This window comes from Labeo rohita, chromosome 10, assembly GCF_022985175.1.
Source record: "Labeo rohita strain BAU-BD-2019 chromosome 10, IGBB_LRoh.1.0, whole genome shotgun sequence".
Lineage (NCBI taxonomy): Eukaryota > Metazoa > Chordata > Actinopteri > Cypriniformes > Cyprinidae > Labeo > Labeo rohita.
Genome location: NC_066878.1, coordinates 19,879,588 through 19,897,702, shown reverse-complemented (window position 1 = coordinate 19,897,702; position 18,115 = coordinate 19,879,588). Strand labels below are relative to the sequence as shown.

General features: G+C 40.0%; 3 protein-coding genes across 4 annotated transcripts in view; 1 reads left to right on the top strand and 2 right to left on the bottom strand.

The window, feature by feature from the left end:
- LOC127171652 (fish-egg lectin) overlaps positions 1–18,115 on the top strand; it is a 214,884-nt gene that overhangs the window by 47,513 nt on the left and 149,256 nt on the right. The window lies entirely within an intron of this gene.
- On the bottom strand, positions 363–1,888 carry LOC127171654 (fish-egg lectin-like). Its single transcript, XM_051120427.1, has 5 exons — positions 1,729–1,888; positions 1,355–1,582; positions 979–1,190; positions 691–818; positions 363–597 (listed from the first exon to the last, which is right to left on the bottom strand). The coding sequence occupies exons 1-5, from the start codon at positions 1,871–1,873 to the stop codon at positions 438–440; spliced, it is 873 nt and encodes a 290-aa protein (XP_050976384.1). The 5' UTR covers positions 1,874–1,888; the 3' UTR covers positions 363–437.
- Positions 3,905–5,824, bottom strand: LOC127171655 (fish-egg lectin-like). The gene is made up of 5 exons (XM_051120429.1): positions 5,306–5,824; positions 4,932–5,159; positions 4,556–4,767; positions 4,268–4,395; positions 3,905–4,174 (listed from the first exon to the last, which is right to left on the bottom strand). Exons 1-5 carry the CDS (start codon positions 5,448–5,450, stop codon positions 4,015–4,017), a joined length of 873 nt encoding a protein of 290 aa, XP_050976386.1. The 5' UTR covers positions 5,451–5,824; the 3' UTR covers positions 3,905–4,014.

Genomic DNA, 18,115 nt, shown 5'->3' with positions numbered 1-18,115 from the left:
TAATGTACCTGCTGATACTCAAGCTCTCAGAATTTTAAACCAATTATACTTTTTCACATTTATAAAAAAAAAGTGATTTATTTTAGAGACCCATGCTAATTTATAAAATATCATTATATCATGCATAGCTTATTTGATGGTTTTAAAAGTCATGGTGGCCCATTTTAGCTGACTTCACCCTATAGAAATAAAACATGAACAATTTGAATAAAATGTGATTGTGTAAATTTCCACAGTTGTGTATATCCTGAAACATACTCACAGTTTGAGAACCACTGAACCAAATGATACTCAGAAGAAACACAACACTGATGCGACAGATGCTTTCATAATGCTTTATTTATTCATCAGCAAGAAAAAGAGAAGAAAAAGTATAATCAAGGTTTTCTGTTAATAGTGACTGATTATTTTGAGGTTTCTGTTAATGATTGAACTCCTCACTTGCTGCAGTTTTGTAAAGTACATTTACGGATGGAGCCGTCGACACATACAGCCCACAGCACTCCCAGGTCAAAGCTCACATGCTTGTGGCCATTGGAACAAGCATTCATCTGTTGCCAGTCTGTGCCAGCGGGGTTGGAGCGAGTGACGCCATTTCTGCAAATGACAAAAATAAAGGTTTCTTGAATACAGCATAATCATTTTGAATTCATCACCTTTGTTTATATATCTGATACCTTTTAAGCTCACCTTTTGTATAACATCCCTTGAGAATTGACACCAAAGACACTGCCATCAGTTGCTACTTCAATCATGGCCAGAGCTCCAGGAATATTCACAAAGCCACCAGACCCAGAACAGACTTTATTAGACACATCCTGCATGAGACCAAAAGAGGCACAAAGCAGTCAGTTATAGTATAGTCACATCAAGAAACTTTTTTTGCATTTAGCTGCTCCAGTTTACTTCTTTATTTTTTATATATATATATTCGTGCACTTGAGCTTGGTCTCTAGTGCTTGTATTTGCGCTAAATACCTTCATGATCCAGATTAGGTCATCCGCGCTCACTCCCCAACAGCTGTACGGACCGCAGCTGTAATGCTTCAGCCCTCCATTAAGTTTAACCCAAGGAGCAGTGCTAGATGGCCAGTTGTTGTTAGCATCCATATTTAAACAGAAAATTTCATCATTCTTAGTGACACCTGCAAGGATCTGATCACCTCCAGCATCCACCTGTTTGAGAAGCCCTAACAATACAACAACAGGTTGGATGAAAGATTGGTTTAACTGGAAATCAACAATTAGAAGACATTTGGGAACATGGATTTAAAACAATGTCTTCAAAGATCATGTACATTAATAACAGATTAAACATGACTTTTCTGTAATTTTGCACTATTGCACTCTTTACCTGGAAACCAAATGAAGGAACCGCTCTGAAGCTTGAAGATGTTGTTTGCTGAATCCACCCCCAGCTGACCAGCAGGACCAACGCTGAAGTGCGTTAGAGACGGGCTGATTTTTGTGAAGACATTATCAATCAGGACGAACGCTTCATTTTTATCGTTCACTCCAACCACGGAGCCTGCCCCAGCGTCTATCTGCTTCAGGTTACCGCTTATCACAGTACAGTCTAAGGCTGAGAAAACATGGTGCAAAATAATCAGTGATTGCAAATGCAAATATGTTTAAAATAAATACAAATTAAATATATTTATATTTTTAATTAGAATGTAAACTAGCAAATGTTATTTTAAATTTATGTTACCAAAACACATAGTTTACCCAGAGTGTGGAGAAACTGGCAGCAGAAGAGTAGCAGGACGCTCTGATAAACCTTCATTGCTTCACGAAACAGTTTGTTGTAGGCGACTACCACAACATTCCATAAAGTTATTCTCAAGGTCATATTTATACAAAATAGATTCATGCAAAATTAAACAGGATGTACCGCACAGCCAATCAAAGTGCTCACAGGTCAAACAATACCCAATTTGAATATTTAGAAATACAGTGTTTGAGGTGTAATGGTGTGTCCAAGGTGTAGTTCTTGTTTTGTCTATGTGTGTTCAAGATGTGCACATAATGAAAGGAAATTACCCAGCGGCAGTCTTACACAAGAATAGTCAAAACTAAAACCCATAAATAAGAAATATAAACAGACCTGTTCCAGAGAAATCATTTGTATACTGTAAATGAATTCAGTATAAGTAAGAATAAAACAGTAAAAGTAATTAAATTAAAACAACTTTGTCCTGTTAGGTCACAATTTAGCACTCACTGTGGATTCTCCTCTTCTGAGATGCAAATACTATAATCTTGTTAGTTGCGCCCACATTGATTGCAAATGCCACTGAGTAATAGTTTATTTAGTCAAAATGTGTTTCCTGATTGGCCTGGAATGAGCAACTGTGCATAAAGGATAATTGAGGTTAACTCAGATTTGGTTAACATTATCTTCAAGCAGAGCAAGGAAGAGATAAATAGCCCATCATTTGGCTGCAGTTATGTGTTGGAACACTTGTTTGGTGTCATATTCAGGAGCAATGTTCCCTCTAAGCTGCGACCACGCACAAGAATTATTATGCTACGCACAGAACACACGAAAAGTTGGAAAAAGCCATTTGATTGAATTCTAGTAAATGAGAAATAATTGCAATGCTCAGGCAAACTTCTAGAGTTAGTGGGTAAATTTATGTTACCAAAACACATAGTTTACCCAGAAGGTGGAGAAACTGGCAGCAGAAGAGTAGCAGGATGCTCTAAAAAAAACCTTCATTGCTCCAGGATACAGTTTGTTGTAGGCGACTAATACCATTCCACAAAGTTATTCTCAAGGTCATATTTATACAGAAGAAATTTAATGCGAAATCAAACAGGATGTACTGCACATGCAATCAAAGTGCTCACAGGTCAACCAATACCCAATTTGAATATTTAGAAATACAGTGTTTGATGTATTGATTTTATCACAGGTGTAATGGTGTGTCCAAGGTGTAGTTCTTGTTTTGTCTATGTGTGTTCAAGATGTGCACATAATGTGTGCATCTTGTATTTGTCTATGTTATATTTGTCTATGTGTGTTCAAGATGTGCACAAACTTTTAGAGTTAGTGTCGCTATAGCAGGAAATAGCAGGTGATGGGCACAAAATGGTAACAAACCTCTGAGACGTTCACACACAAACACACACACAAGTTTAGCTACTAGTGCAAGCTCTACTACATCGGGATGTTTTAAATAACTAAAAAACGTCCTGGAGGGCCTGCAGAGTTTAGCTCCAACCAAAATTGTGATGCGATCTATGAAAATTTGAATGTCACACTGGGATATATTCAGGAAATTAAAAAAATAGGTTGAATGTCAATTTTTTTTTTTGTCAAAATTTGGTTTTCATTAAATTATTATTCTATAATGTCTTGTCTATCATCTCTGAAAATATCTTGCCAAAATTCACTTGCTTAGTGCAGAAAAACAGCGATTTATTGCAGCAAGCAGAAATGACTGTCTTTCTCTTGTTAAGAACGTGCTACGATGCTTTCTCTGAAAACCACAAAAACGTTACTGTATCAAAATAAACCACATAATATATTTAATAAAGATGTGTCAATGCACATTCCCTGCCAGTGGCTCAATAATGTACCTGCTGATACTCAAGCTCTCAGAATTTGAAACCAATTATACTTTTTCACATTTATAAAAAAAAAGTGATTTATTTTAGAGACCCATGCTAATTTATAAAATATCATTATATCATGCATAGCTTATTTGATGGTTTTAAAAGTCATGGTGGCCCATTTTAGCTGACTTCACCCTATAGAAATAAAACATGAACAATTTGAATAAAATGTGATTGTGTAAATTTCCACAGTTGTGTATATCCTGAAACATACTCACAGTTTGAGAACCACTGAACCAAATGATACTCAGAAGAAACACAACACTGATGCGACAGATGCTTTCATAATGCTTTATTTATTCATCAGCAAGAAAAAGAGAAGAAAAAGTATAATCAAGGTTTTCTGTTAATAGTGACTGATTATTTTGAGGTTTCTGTTAATGATTGAACTCCTCACTTGCTGCAGTTTTGTAAAGTACATTTACGGATGGAGCCGTCGACACATACAGCCCACAGCACTCCCAGGTCAAAGCTCACATGCTTGTGGCCATTGGAACAAGCATTCATCTGTTGCCAGTCTGTGCCAGCGGGGTTGGAGCGAGTGACGCCATTTCTGCAAATGACAAAAATAAAGGTTTCTTGAATACAGCATAATCATTTTGAATTCATCACCTTTGTTTATATATCTGATACCTTTTAAGCTCACCTTTTGTATAACATCCCTTGAGAATTGACACCAAAGACACTGCCATCAGTTGCTACTTCAATCATGGCCAGTCGTCCAGGAATATTCACAAAGCCACCAGACCCAGAACAGACTTTATTAGACACATCCTGCATGAGACCAAAAGAGGCACAAAGCAGTCAGTTATAGTATAGTCACATCAAGAAACTTTTTTTGCATTTAGCTGCTCCAGTTTACTTCTTTATTTTTTATATATATATATTCGTGCACTTGAGCTTGGTCTCTAGTGCTTGTATTTGCGCTAAATACCTTCATGATCCAGATTAGGTCATCCGCGCTCACTCCCCAACAGCTGTACGGACCGCAGCTGTAATGCTTCAGCCCTCCATTAAGTTTAACCCAAGGAGCAGTGCTAGATGGCCAGTTGTTGTTAGCATCCATATTTAAACAGAAAATTTCATCATTCTTAGTGACACCTGCAAGGATCTGATCACCTCCAGCATCCACCTGTTTGAGAAGCCCTAACAATACAACAACAGGTTGGATGAAAGATTGGTTTAACTGGAAATCAACAATTAGAAGACATTTGGGAACATGGATTTAAAACAATGTCTTCAAAGATCATGTACATTAATAACAGATTAAACATGACTTTTCTGTAATTTTGCACTATTGCACTCTTTACCTGGAAACCAAATGAAGGAACCGCTCTGAAGCTTGAAGATGTTGTTTGCTGAATCCACCCCCAGCTGACCAGCAGGACCAACGCTGAAGTGCGTTAGAGACGGGCTGATTTTTGTGAAGACATTATCAATCAGGACGAACGCTTCATTTTTATCGTTCACTCCAACCACGGAGCCTGCCCCAGCGTCTATCTGCTTCAGGTTACCGCTTATCACAGTACAGTCTAAGGCTGAGAAAACATGGTGCAAAATAATCAGTGATTGCAAATACAAATATGTTTAAAATAAATACAAATTAAATATATTTATATTTTTAATTAGAATGTAAACTAGCAAATGTTATTTTAAATTTATGTTACCAAAACACATAGTTTACCCAGAGTGTGGAGAAACTGGCAGCAGAAGAGTAGCAGGACGCTCTGATAAACCTTCATTGCTTCACGAAACAGTTTGTTGTAGGCGACTACCACAACATTCCATAAAGTTATTCTCAAGGTCATATTTATACAAAATAGATTCATGCAAAATTAAACAGGATGTACCGCACAGCCAATCAAAGTGCTCACAGGTCAAACAATACCCAATTTGAATATTTAGAAATACAGTGTTTGAGGTGTAATGGTGTGTCCAAGGTGTAGTTCTTGTTTTGTCTATGTGTGTTCAAGATGTGCACATAATGAAAGGAAATTACCCAGCGGCAGTCTTACACAAGAATAGTCAAAACTAAAACCCATAAATAAGAAATATAAACAGACCTGTTCCAGAGAAATCATTTGTATACTGTAAATGAATTCAGTATAAGTAAGAATAAAACAGTAAAAGTAATTAAATTAAAACAACTTTGTCCTGTTAGGTCACAATTTAGCACTCACTGTGGATTCTCCTCTTCTGAGATGCAAATACTATAATCTTGTTAGTTGCGCCCACACTGATTGCAAATGCCACTGAGTAATAGTTTATTTAGTCAAAATGTGTTTCCTGATTGGCCTGGAATGAGCAACTGTGCATAAAGGATAATTGAGGTTAACTCAGATTTGGTTAACATTATCTTCAAGCAGAGCAAGGAAGAGATAAATAGCCCATCATTTGGCTGCAGTTATGTGTTGGAACACTTGTTTGGTGTCATATTCAGGAGCAATGTTCCCTCTAAGCTGCGACCACGCACAAGAATTATTATGCTACGCACAGAACACACGAAAAGTTGGAAAAAGCCATTTGATTGAATTCTAGTAAATGAGAAATAATTGCAATGCTCAGGCAAACTTCTAGAGTTAGTGGGTAAATTTATGTTACCAAAACACATAGTTTACCCAGAAAGTGGAGAAACTGGCAGCAGAAGAGTAGCAGGATGCTCTAAAAAAAACCTTCATTGCTCCAGGATACAGTTTGTTGTAGGCGACTAATACCATTCCACAAAGTTATTCTCAAGGTCATATTTATACAGAAGAAATTTAATGCGAAATCAAACAGGATGTACTGCACATGCAATCAAAGTGCTCACAGGTCAAACAATACCCAATTTGAATATTTAGAAATACAGTGTTTGATGTATTGATTTTATCACAGGTGTAATGGTGTGTCCAAGGTGTAGTTCTTGTTTTGTCTATGTGTGTTCAAGATGTGCACATAATGTGTGCATCTTGTATTTGTCTATGTTATATTTGTCTATGTGTGTTCAAGATGTGCACAAACTTTTAGAGTTAGTGTCGCTATAGCAGGAAATAGCAGGTGATGGGCACAAAATGGTAACAAACCTCTGAGACGTTCACACACAAACACACACACAAGTTTAGCTACTAGTGCAAGCTCTACTACATCGGGATGTTTTAAATAACTAAAAAACGTCCTGGAGGGCCTGCAGAGTTTAGCTCCAACCAAAATTGTGATGCGATCTATGAAAATTTGAATGTCACACTGGGATATATTCAGGAAATTAAAAAAATAGGTTGAATGTCAATTTTTTTTTTGTCAAAATTTGGTTTTCATTAAATTATTATTCTATAATGTCTTGTCTATCATCTCTGAAAATATCTTGCCAAAATTCACTTGCTTAGTGCAGAAAAACAGCGATTTATTGCAGCAAGCAGAAATGACTGTCTTTCTCTTGTTAAGAACGTGCTACGATGCTTTCTCTGAAAACCACAAAAACGTTACTGTATCAAAATAAACCACATAATATATTTAATAAAGATGTGTCAATGCACATTCCCTGCCAGTCCTGTGTAAGCTACCGCATACTTTTTTAAAATTATTTATTTATTGTTTAATATCGTGAGAGGGTGGAGTGCAAGAGAACAACACAGTCTGAAGTAGCTGCTCACTTAAACGATCTTACTCATCTCAATCTGCTCAATTTTGATGAGGTCAGTGCCTTAAACAATGTTATAATGAACTATTTCACATCTAGATGAAGTTACTAAAGGGAAAACTGTCCTCTTCAGAGTAATGTTAGTTTGTGTAATGATGCAGTATAGCGCTTCTGACAAACAGCTCTTGTGAAAGCCGTCTCACTTTAAACCTGTCTTCTCAAAAATCCATTCCTGAAAATCATAGCTATAACTTTTGTTATGTTCAAGCTATGGAGCAAATAAAAACAGTTTTGGAAAGGGCTTGAACCCAGCTTTTATATGGTATCAAAACCTAAAAAAGGTACAGCTTCTCCATGTGTTGGGTTTTCCTAGATTGCATCACAATTAGACACATCTGAACCAGCTAATCAAGCTCTTACTAGGTATACTAGAATTTTTTTGGCAGGTGTGTTGAGGCAAGTTGGAGTTAAACTCTGCAGGACACCGGCCCTCCAGGACCACGTTTGGGCATCCCTGCTTAAATTCTTCACCGATAACATCCTGCACCTTTAAAAATGTCAGGACCCGTATTCACAAAAGATCTTAAGGCTAAAAGTAGCTCATGACTTGCAGATTCAAGAGAACGTGTTTTAGTACTAAAACTAGCTCTTAAATCGAGCAGTGAAAAGGTAAACTTGTTTTTCACTTTACAGTAATGGTCCAGATCACCACTAGTACCTGCAGGCTGACAAGGTAATTAGTGAGGGATCGTTTTTAGATGTTACTGTTGTGATTACTAATAACTGATTATTCTGTATTAATTGATCATAGTTAGCAAGTAGTTTTAATCATTATATTTTTTTGTGAGCGCAATAAGCCGACTCACTAGCTTAGGACTTCGGAGTTCTTTTGTACTCAACACAAAAAGGTCAGTGAATAAAAGTCTTGAATCCAAAGTTCTTCGTTTGACTGTTTAATTATAAATCTTAAAGCATAAAAACTTAGGATATTTACTTTTCTTACAAATTAACTTGCAGTTTTGCATAGGTCAAAAGACTGTGTTGCTCAAAAGTCCAGTGGCTTCTGACTGATTTGCGGGGTTCTATTTCTTTCATACTAAATCTAACAGCCAATCAAATTACGTTATGCTACATCACTGGTTAACTGTTTATATTCCAATTTCTACGTTTCATTTGCAACACAGGCTTTATTTCAGATTTTACTAAATAAACTCAAAATATTATTACTTCCATAGAAATGGCTTCTACATATTTATTTGGTAATTACTGAATACCCAACAAGAAATTACCTTTGTCCTAAATGTGCTATTACTTCAGTTCAATTCAATTCAATTCAAATGTATATTTTATAGCGCTTTTCACAACATATATCGTTACAAAGCAACTTCACAGCAAATTAAAGTTTTTACAATATATTTAGTAGTAGCTTACTAGTGGTGACTATGTCAAGTTGATGTACATGTGGCAGAGATGTATGGTAAAGATCAATTAATGACGTAATCAAACAGACAAAGAACACTATAAATTACTTACTGCTTGGTTCATCTTGCTTCCGTCTAAGGCGTCTTCCTGATTTGCTGGACAGGAAGAGGGAGGGCCCAAGCCTTGCTGCAGCCGGACCAACCCCCAAAGCAACCTCTGTTGTGCACCCCATGTTTGTGAAAAACCCTGGGTCCGTTCTGACTGTGCCTGCACAACTGATCGCTGTTATAGCGAAAGAAATAAAACACCAAGGCCTGGCAGGCCATCCCCGGAGTGACAAACTGGGTTTTGGGGATAATAGCACGAGGCTAAACACTTCAATTCGCTCGAAGATCTACCTTGGTTCAGGACAGGGACGCGCACGTCTTGCACACCAAGGTAAGGAATTTGCTGGCAAAAGGTGCTGTGGAGACCTCGTTCCCCCAGCTCACAGCGAGTCAGGCTTCTACAGCCATTACTTCCTCATCCGAAAAAAGTATGGCGACCTGAGGCCCATCCTTGATTTCAGAACCGCGCCCTCATGAAACGGCCATTCAGGATAATTACGTTAAAACAGATCGTCTCACCAGTGCACCCAGGGTACTGGTTTTGTTCGCTGGATCTGAAAGACGCTTACTTTCAAATCTAGGTTGGCCCCCACCACAGGCGATTCTTGAGATTGGCTTACGAGGGAGTGCATATAAGTACTCGGTCCTTCCCTTTTCAGAAAATCTGGGAGATCTTTGGCAAGGCAGAGGTCTTCTCCACAGAAGACAACTCTCATTGCCCAATTTATTTTGAAGGACAGGGAGGCATTGGCCAACGACTGGCCCAAACTCCTCCTTTACGCTTTTCCTCCAATCGCTCGCAGTTTCTTCAGGTGAATCAGGGATCAAAGGCACAAACTTCTGTTAGTAGCTCCGCTTTGGCAGATCCAGCACTGGTGTGCAGAGCTGTTTTGGCTGCTCTCAGCAGCCCCGTGGCCCATTCCCCTGAGACGAGACCTCCTTTCTCAGGCGAACAGAACAATATGGCACTCACAGCCCGAACTGTGGGCTCTTCACCTGTGGCCCCTCGATGTGAGCCTGCTAACCTACCCGAAAGTGTACTGAATACTGTCTCTCAGGCCAGAGCTCTGTCCACAAGATGACTCTATGCCTTCAAATGGTCTGTTTTTTCTGCCTGGTGTGCAGCCTGCGGCACAGACCCAGTTTCCTGTGACATATCGTTGATATTGTTTTTCCTGCAAGAGCTGCTAGATAAGGGGCGTTTCCCCTCCACGTTTAAAGTTTATGTTGCGGCCATCGCAGCCTCTTATGCTCCAATAGATGGCAATAGATTAACACAGGCAGAACTACAGACCCAGAACGACTCAAAACAGGTGAACTAATTCCAGTACAGAACCTAATAGGATGTTGCGCATGCACGACTGAACAAATCACTCCCCAAGACGACTCGTTCTTCCCGTGTCATATTAAAGATTCGTTCAAAATGAATGACCCATCACTAATTCGAAGCATTGTGGACGCGTATCCCAGAGCCTGTGCTACACAAGCTTTTGTGCTTGAAAAGTATAAAAATTTTTATTTTTCTAAAAAAAAAATGACGTCTCGTTTTACTAGATAAGATCCTTCTTCCTTGGCTGGGATCATTTAGAGCCCTCTGAAGCCTCATTTAAACTGCATTTGAGTTTAAATCAAAAATCTGGGCACCAATGAAGTCCATTATATGGAGAAAAATCCTGAAATGTTTTCCTCAAAAACCATAATTTCTTCACCACTGAAGACAGAAAGACATGAACATCTTGGATGACAAGGGGGTGAGTAAATTATTTGTAAATTGTTGTTCTGGAAGTGGAGCTCTCCTTTAAAGGGGTCCAGGAGGCTTAACTCACCTAGCCCCATCTCTGTCCCTTCATGGGATTTGCCCACAGTGCTGAGGGCCCTGAAGGGCCCCACCTAGCGGAGTGTCTATCATAGAGATTTGTGTGGCTGCTGATTGGGCCTTGCCGTCCACATTTGCCAGGTTTCATAATCTGGATGTCCCGACCTTACAGGCCCAGTCTTCTCTGCTTAAGATGGTCTCACTCTAATGAAACCAGTATTTGGCAGTTGTCTTTGTCATGCTCTGCTGTTGAGCCATTTGTTCGTTTTTATTTACTGCACCAACAAATGGCCATGCAGTTACACTGCATTATTGAAAAGGCTTCAGGCCTCGAAAAAAATAATAGTTCTTCCCTTTAGTGCCTTAAGCAGATGCAGTACTTGTTCCCATATCTCAGGGAACCAAGGTCACGTTAGTAACGGAGTATGTTTTCCGGTTGTATGGCATCTTCATTTAACATTAAGTACTCAGAAAGCATGACAGCAAACAGAATGTTTATTTTGGGTGAACACTTCAAAAACTAGTGGCAAAACTTTCTTCAAGATGGTTTAAGAATTTGTGCCTGACATATTTTAAATTTGTACTATCACTATGCTTCTTCAATTACACATCATCCAGTTAAATAGGTTTCAAAAGGTGGGACTCAGTGCTACAGTGCAAGTTGCAAAATATTTTCTGACCCAAAAGAACACACCTGAAGTCTTTAATGTAGAGGTATTTAGTGTAGATGTTCATTTTCTACCATCATTGTTTCATAATCAAAGAAATCCCAAAAAGGACTCTGCCGCTTTCTTCCGACTTTCGCTGCAGCCATCACACTAGCCGGCGGCCTCGCAGACAGACTATGGACACGTGACGTCACAGACTACGTGGTGCCATACGGGTCAAACACCTGGCTTAAAACTGGCAGCGTGAAGTAAATAGATTTTAATTCAACCCAAAAGGCCTATGTATTTACAAAGACGAAAACGAAGGACGTTTTTGCTGTAATATTAGTTCGTTTAAGTTCGTTTTGTATACACACAAAACAGTTTCAGTTAGTTTTCGTTTTTTTTTAAACTCTCGTTGTTATTTTTATTTCAGTTAACGAAAATGCTTTTTCAATTCTAGTTTTAGTTTTTTCGTTTGTTTCGTTAACTATAATAACCTTGCGACAGAGGCCACTCCTGCGATAGTTGATTGACATGAGCATCTTACCTTGGACCTGCGTTAAATCAGCTGTAACAGTCCAGTAACCTCCATTGTTTCGATGCCAATTGAGGTGTTGTGTTGCTGGATGTAATAATGAACACAGTGGTCATTTACTTCCGACATCTGACCCCCTGAAGATACAGTGGATTACATTTGTTTATGAATGGAATGCACCTCCCGATCTACATATATCCGTCTATGTTCACGTGAATCATTCATGATCCAGCTGGTGAGTAAACGGGGTTTTTTTATGAATCTTTGTGATCACCTTTCCTAATAATGTGCTAGTTAGCAAGTTTAGCGGCTAAATGCGGCTAAAGTAAACAGGCTCGTCACTCCACAGAGAGAAGAGAGGGGCGGGGCAAGCAGAGCTCAGTAACATTTAAAGCAACCTCAACCAGAACAGGATAAATTTTGCAGAGCTGATTTTGGCAAGCTAAAAAGGGTGTTGTTTTACACTACCATTGAGAATTTTTAACTAAAGTATATTATAGACTTTTCATTAAGACCTTAAAGAATCATATCAACTTGTGGAAAATGGGCATCCGATTACCCTTTTAAACATATTAGCAGCAGCATTAAGCATCTGAATTTATACAGCTGGAGTAAACACAGTTTAGAGCATGTAATCACTCTGAGAACACGCCGATCATAATGGACATGAAAACAGTTTAAATTAAATTAAATAAACATCTCGTGTTTGCATTCCAACTGGGGCTCGCCACATACATAGCCATATTTCGGTGTTTACGTTCCTAAATTTAAGTTTGATGTTTTTATTGTAATGAAAATGGTAGGTGCACACGCTTATCGCAGTTATTTCAATGACAGTGTTGCGGGAGAAGGAAATAAGAGCTATCGCTTAAGATCACTATCTATGGTTGTTGTAGTGAAATGCATTAGTCAAGTAGTTTCGGAGATATGTGCTTGTGTAAAGTGTGCTCTCCCTGTGCTGTGTAGCATGACATGTCATGACAGAAATACAGTTCTGGCATGAAACTTTAGATGCCGCAATCCTGATACCTGTAACTTAATCTGACCTAATGGCATCATTATCACATGGCACAGCTGATTGGTTCGTTCCTGTATCAGTAGCCAATGAGCTCACTGCTTAACATTCAAATATATGACTAGTGCTAACTGCACAAGTAGTTTTGCAGCATTCTTCAGAAACCCTCCACCTTCCCCAGCTCCACCTGTACTGATCTGCTACAAGCTAATTCATGTATGCTATGCGGGCTATTCATATGTTATATGTGTTTTAGTCAGTGTGTGGTGTGTATACTGGGCATAAAAAAGATCCCTTTCCAAGAACTGCAACAAACGGCTCCTATAGAAAGGCATAGATGGGTGTTTCTCTTTATCAGTCCAAAATAAGTCCAATAAAGTGCATCCATCCATAATAAAAAGTGCCTCACATGGCTCCGGGATCAATAAAAGCCTCCTGTAGTGAATCGATCAGATTTTTTTTTTTGCAAGAAAAATATCCATATTTAAAATGTAAGAATCACTTTAATCTAGCTTGTGCTTACAGTTGTACAGGGTACTTGCTTCTTTGACAAGGGGTGTGGCAGTACTGATAAAAGAAAAACACAAAACCACGTAATCAATACACAAAAACATGGACACAAACATACATTATCCAAAAGCCAAGGAGTACAGATAAGTCTACTGTCGGGATTTAAAAACAGGGAGGGAAGGCGCAGATCTAATGTCCAGAGGTATGGTGTTCCATAGTCTAGGACCGACTACAGAAAAAGCCTGATCTCCCTTCAATTTTAGGCGAGAGCGAGGTATAAACAAGAAGAGTTTATCCGAGGATCTGAGAAAGCGTGAGGGTTGCTGATAACTGAGAAGTTCTGACAAGTAAGATGGGGCTAGACCATTTACTGTTTTATACACAAATAATAAAATCTTACAATTGATCCTATGCTGCACCGGTAGCCAATGGAGAGATACCAAGATTGGAGAAATGCTGTCTCTCTGTCCTCTTAGTACCCATCAGTAGTCTCGCGGTTGCGTTCTGGACCAGCTGCAGACGATTCGGCGCAGAAAGATTGAGACCCATATAAAGCGCATTGCGATAATCAGGTCTGGAAGTGATGAAAGAGTGAGTATCTATCTCCAAATCCTTAAACGAGAGCATAGATTTTACTTTGACTATTTGCCTTAATTGAAAGAAACTGCTCTTCACCACAGCACTTATCTGTTTTTCAAAATTCAGATCATTGTAATAGATCACACTTATGTTTTTACCAAAAAGATGAATATTTGATGACAAGGAGCCAAAATTATTAGTGATATCAGAGACAGCACCTGGGGCTCCAGAGACGACAATTTCAGTTTTGCTCTCATTTAATTGGAGAAAGTTTCTGCCAGTCCAACATTTAATATCTTCATAGCAATTTAAAAGCGCAGAATAAGAACAATCAGAGCTAAGAGGAATATAGATCTGGGTTTCATCAGCGTAACAATGGTATATGTGAAGCTGTAGTCTTGTAGCAAGGTCTACTGTGGGTGTTAATGTCCAAAAAAAACAGAGAAAACAAAAATGATGGCTTAACCCGCAAATTTTCTTCAGTGTAAACTGGTGTTTTATTTACACGTACACCGATCATCCAGCAGTCCAGATAGTGCTCACTCCAAACCAATATATATATACACAACACAAAAAAAGTACCAAAATAACCCAAAAATAAAGCAAATAAAGGAAATATAAATATATACAGACTTTCCACTTATATCCACTAATATACAGAGTTTTTTTTTTTTTTTTTTTTTAGCTCATGGCACCGCAGTAGCACGTTTGCTCGACTTGGTTAACAAGTATCGTTTAAAGTCTAGCGCCAGGTTTTAAAGGCTAGACTCTGCCCCTTTTCGGGCATGACCATTAACAGGTAAGTTACACCAGTTATTATTTAAAACAACCACTTTAAGATTTATACCATAATATACATTTTAAAACACATCAACATTGTAGTTCCAACCGCCATAAAATGGCCATATACAAGTTGCCACAATTCTATCTTTTTACAGACTGACAGATTTGGGTACCCCACAAAACAAACGAACATGGTTTCACCGGGTCATTCGACTGCTGCGCTGGCAAGATGCCAACTGATGACATCAAAAGCGATCGCCCACCGCAAGCTCCGGTTCGCCAGCACAGCATCTAGTAACCCGGCTACAACAACATGTAACAGACGAATAAAACATAAAACAGTACATAAAATTTATGTGTGATTTATCCGGATGACTGTATGATGACTGAGGAAACGAATGGAGTGTGGATGACTGACCGATGCTACCCAGCTAGCGTGTGCACCCACTATGCTGAGCCGCATAAACCGGGACTGGAAGGGTGAGTAATGAATGTATGTGCGTGTACGAGTATATATGAGAGCGCCAGCACTGCCGTCTGCAATGGTAAAGAAAAATCACTTCTTTACAGTATAAAATATTATATTTCCTTGTGATCAAACCTAAAAGGAGTATATACAGACAAAAAAAGAAGGACCCCTGAGGTACCCCACAGATAAGCGGTGCAGAAGGACAGGAAGAGTTTCCAATCATTACCTTAACTGATCTATCAGAGAGGTATGATGAGAACCAATCCAATGCTGTGTCCCGAATGCTAACTTTATCCCTTAAACATTGAAGAAGGGTCACATGATTAACTGAATCAAATGCAGAACTGAGAACAAGCAACATCAAAATAGCAGATTTTCCACAGCAAGAAGTATATCGTTTGACACCTTAAGCAGTGCAGACTCGGTGCTATGATGGACTCTAAAACCAGACTGAAATTTTTCTAAAATATTGTTTTGAGAAACAAATGCAGATAACTGATTAAAAACAATTTTCTCTAAAATGACTAGTAAAATTACAGTACTAGTATGTAATAAGTACTAGTATCTATTTAATAGGTCCGAGTACCTAATGAATAAGTACTATTATATAATAAATAAATGCTAATATGTAATAATAAATGTAATAATTAGTTACTAGTAATAATTATGAAAGATACTAGTGTCTGATAAATAAGTACTAGTACCTAATGAATAACTACTAGTATCTATTAAATAGTTACTTGTATCTAATTAATTAGTACTAGTATTTAATGAATTGTCACAATGCAACAGGGATGAGACCAGAGGCAGAGCTGAAAGTCCTTGTACGTGTAGAGCGGTGATAGCGAGTCCATATGGGGACAACCACGAAGAGTCGAGGTAATTCACGGGAGAGTCCAATAGAAGAAACAAAAAGAGGTCTGGAGCTAGCATAGGGGTTGTGAAGGGTAGACCAGACAGTGATAGACTGAGGGTGAGAGTCTTTTATAGGGCGGGGCTGATTGGGAACAGGTGTGGAGGATCAAAACTCAGGTGACTGAGAACGGGTGGGCGGTGCTACAGGTGATGTGGAAGGTGGAGGTGGTTGTGGTGAATGCCTGACATTACCCCCTCCTCCAGGGGCGGCTCCCGACACCCTAACACAACGCAGAGGATGGCCGCGACTGCGAGGGGCAGGGCAATACGGGTGGCTGCGATAGAACTCCAGCAGAAGGGTAGGATCGAGTACGTCTTCTCGGGCAACCCAGGATCATTCTTCAGGTCCATACCCCTCCCAGTCGATGAGATATTCCAGGCGGCCCCTCGGCACGTAAATCCAGGATCTCGTGGACCGTGTAGATAGATGGTTGGTCCAAAACTTCGGGAGGAGGGGGTTCAGCTTCAGCTCCGGTGGTGTCTGTGGCAAAGGTAGAAAACGGCTTAAGCAGTGACACATGGAACGTGGGGTGAATGCGGTACCTGGGTGGAAGCTGAAGCTGAAATGTCACATTGTTGAACTGCCTCAGGATTCTGAATGGACCAATGTAGCGGGGACTCAGCTTGCGGCAGGGCAGCCGTAGGCGCAGGTCAAGGGTAGAGAGCCAGACTTGATCCCCAGGTTGGTATAGGGGAGCCTCCCTTTTTCTGGTGTCGGCGAATCTCTTGTGGCAACGGACTGCCCGCTGGAGATAATGGTGCGCTGAGTCCCACACTTTCTCGCTTGCTCGGAACCAGTGGTCAACAGCTGGAACATCCGAGGGCTCCTCCGTCCAAGGAAACAGCGGTGGCTGATAACAGAGTACGCACTTGAAGGGTGTTAAGCCGGTGGTATCTTGGCGGAAGGAGTTTTGCGCGCACTCGGCCTATGGTAGGAACCTGTTCCAGCTGTATTGATCTTCGTAGTAGTATGACCGGAGGCAGTATGACCGGAGGTAATGCCCAAGCTCTTGGATTTTCCTCTCAGTCTGGCCGTTTGTCTGTGGAGGACCTGCTGGACATGCTGTTGAGTTGAGTTGACAGTAATCAATGCAGGGACATAGACCTCCATCCTTTATGCCCACAAAGAAGAAACTCGAGGCAGCCGGCGAGGTAGATGGTTGGATAAATCCTTGTTTCTGTGCTTCCGCGATGTACTCCTCCATCGCCTGGCACTCCAGGATGGACAGTGGATAGATTCACCCTTTGGGAAGTTGGGCTCCAGGCAGCAGCTCGATGGCACAGTCCCATGGCCGATGAGGTGGAAAATGAGTGGCTGCCTGTTTACTGAACACATCCTGGAACGCCACATACTGTGTTGATTTCTGGAGAGAATTCTGGTTTTGGGCTTTCGACCAGGGGTACTGGAATGGATCGGGGGAGAGGCAAGTTAGACACTGATCATAACATTGTTCATTCCAACGAATAATTTACATGTAAACTACGCTGACATTGAAATTTTCCAGTACCAGAAACCGTAGGTTCTCCTTATGAAACAGTCCGACTTGTAAGGTGATGACAGGTGAAGAATAACGTACCTTCTCATGCCCCAGTGGCTTTCCCTAAATAGTTTTTACTGAATATTCTTGAAAATGACGTTGATGGGCAAGTTGGAGTTGACTTAAGCATTCTTGTGAGATGAAGTTGCCGGAGGAACCTGAATCAATCAGAGCAGAGACAGAAATAGAGTGTTCAGAAGTATGGAGAGTAACAGGTACCAGAGTCAAATTGGTTATTTCGACTTCTGATTGACAGGGCAGTTGCGGATAAAGTGACCGTGATTGTTGCAATATAAGCATAAGCCAGATGACATGTGGCGATTCCTTTCAGTGCGTGATAGACAGGTGGTGTCCACTTGCGTAGGTTCTGGTACTGGGAAACAGGCAGGCACCAAAGCAGGCTGAGGAACGGTTACCGGTGACTGGCAGGCGGCTAGTCGCTAGGAAACTCTGGTGGTTCTTTGCAGAAAGGATTCCAGTCCAATGGAGTCATCATACAGCGCCATGGCTGAGCGAATCTCCGGGCTGAGTCCTTGGCG

What these genes read in the sequence shown, in the direction of transcription:
- LOC127171654 (XM_051120427.1), bottom strand. Translation starts at nt 1,873, where the DNA reads ATGAATCTATTTTGTATAAATATGACCTTGAGAATAACTTTATGGAAT. An exon ending in ACCTAATCTGGATCATGAAG is followed by an intron (nt 819 to 978) that starts GTATTTAGCGCA and finishes GGTCTCATGCAG; the next exon opens with GATGTGTCTAATAAAGTCTG. An exon ending in CAAGGGATGTTATACAAAAG is followed by an intron (nt 598 to 690) that starts GTGAGCTTAAAA and finishes TGTCATTTGCAG; the next exon opens with AAATGGCGTCACTCGCTCCA.
- LOC127171655 (XM_051120429.1), bottom strand. Translation starts at nt 5,450, where the DNA reads ATGAATCTATTTTGTATAAATATGACCTTGAGAATAACTTTATGGAAT. An exon ending in TTCCTTCATTTGGTTTCCAG is followed by an intron (nt 4,768 to 4,931) that starts GTAAAGAGTGCA and finishes TTGTATTGTTAG; the next exon opens with GGCTTCTCAAACAGGTGGAT. An exon ending in ACCTAATCTGGATCATGAAG is followed by an intron (nt 4,396 to 4,555) that starts GTATTTAGCGCA and finishes GGTCTCATGCAG; the next exon opens with GATGTGTCTAATAAAGTCTG.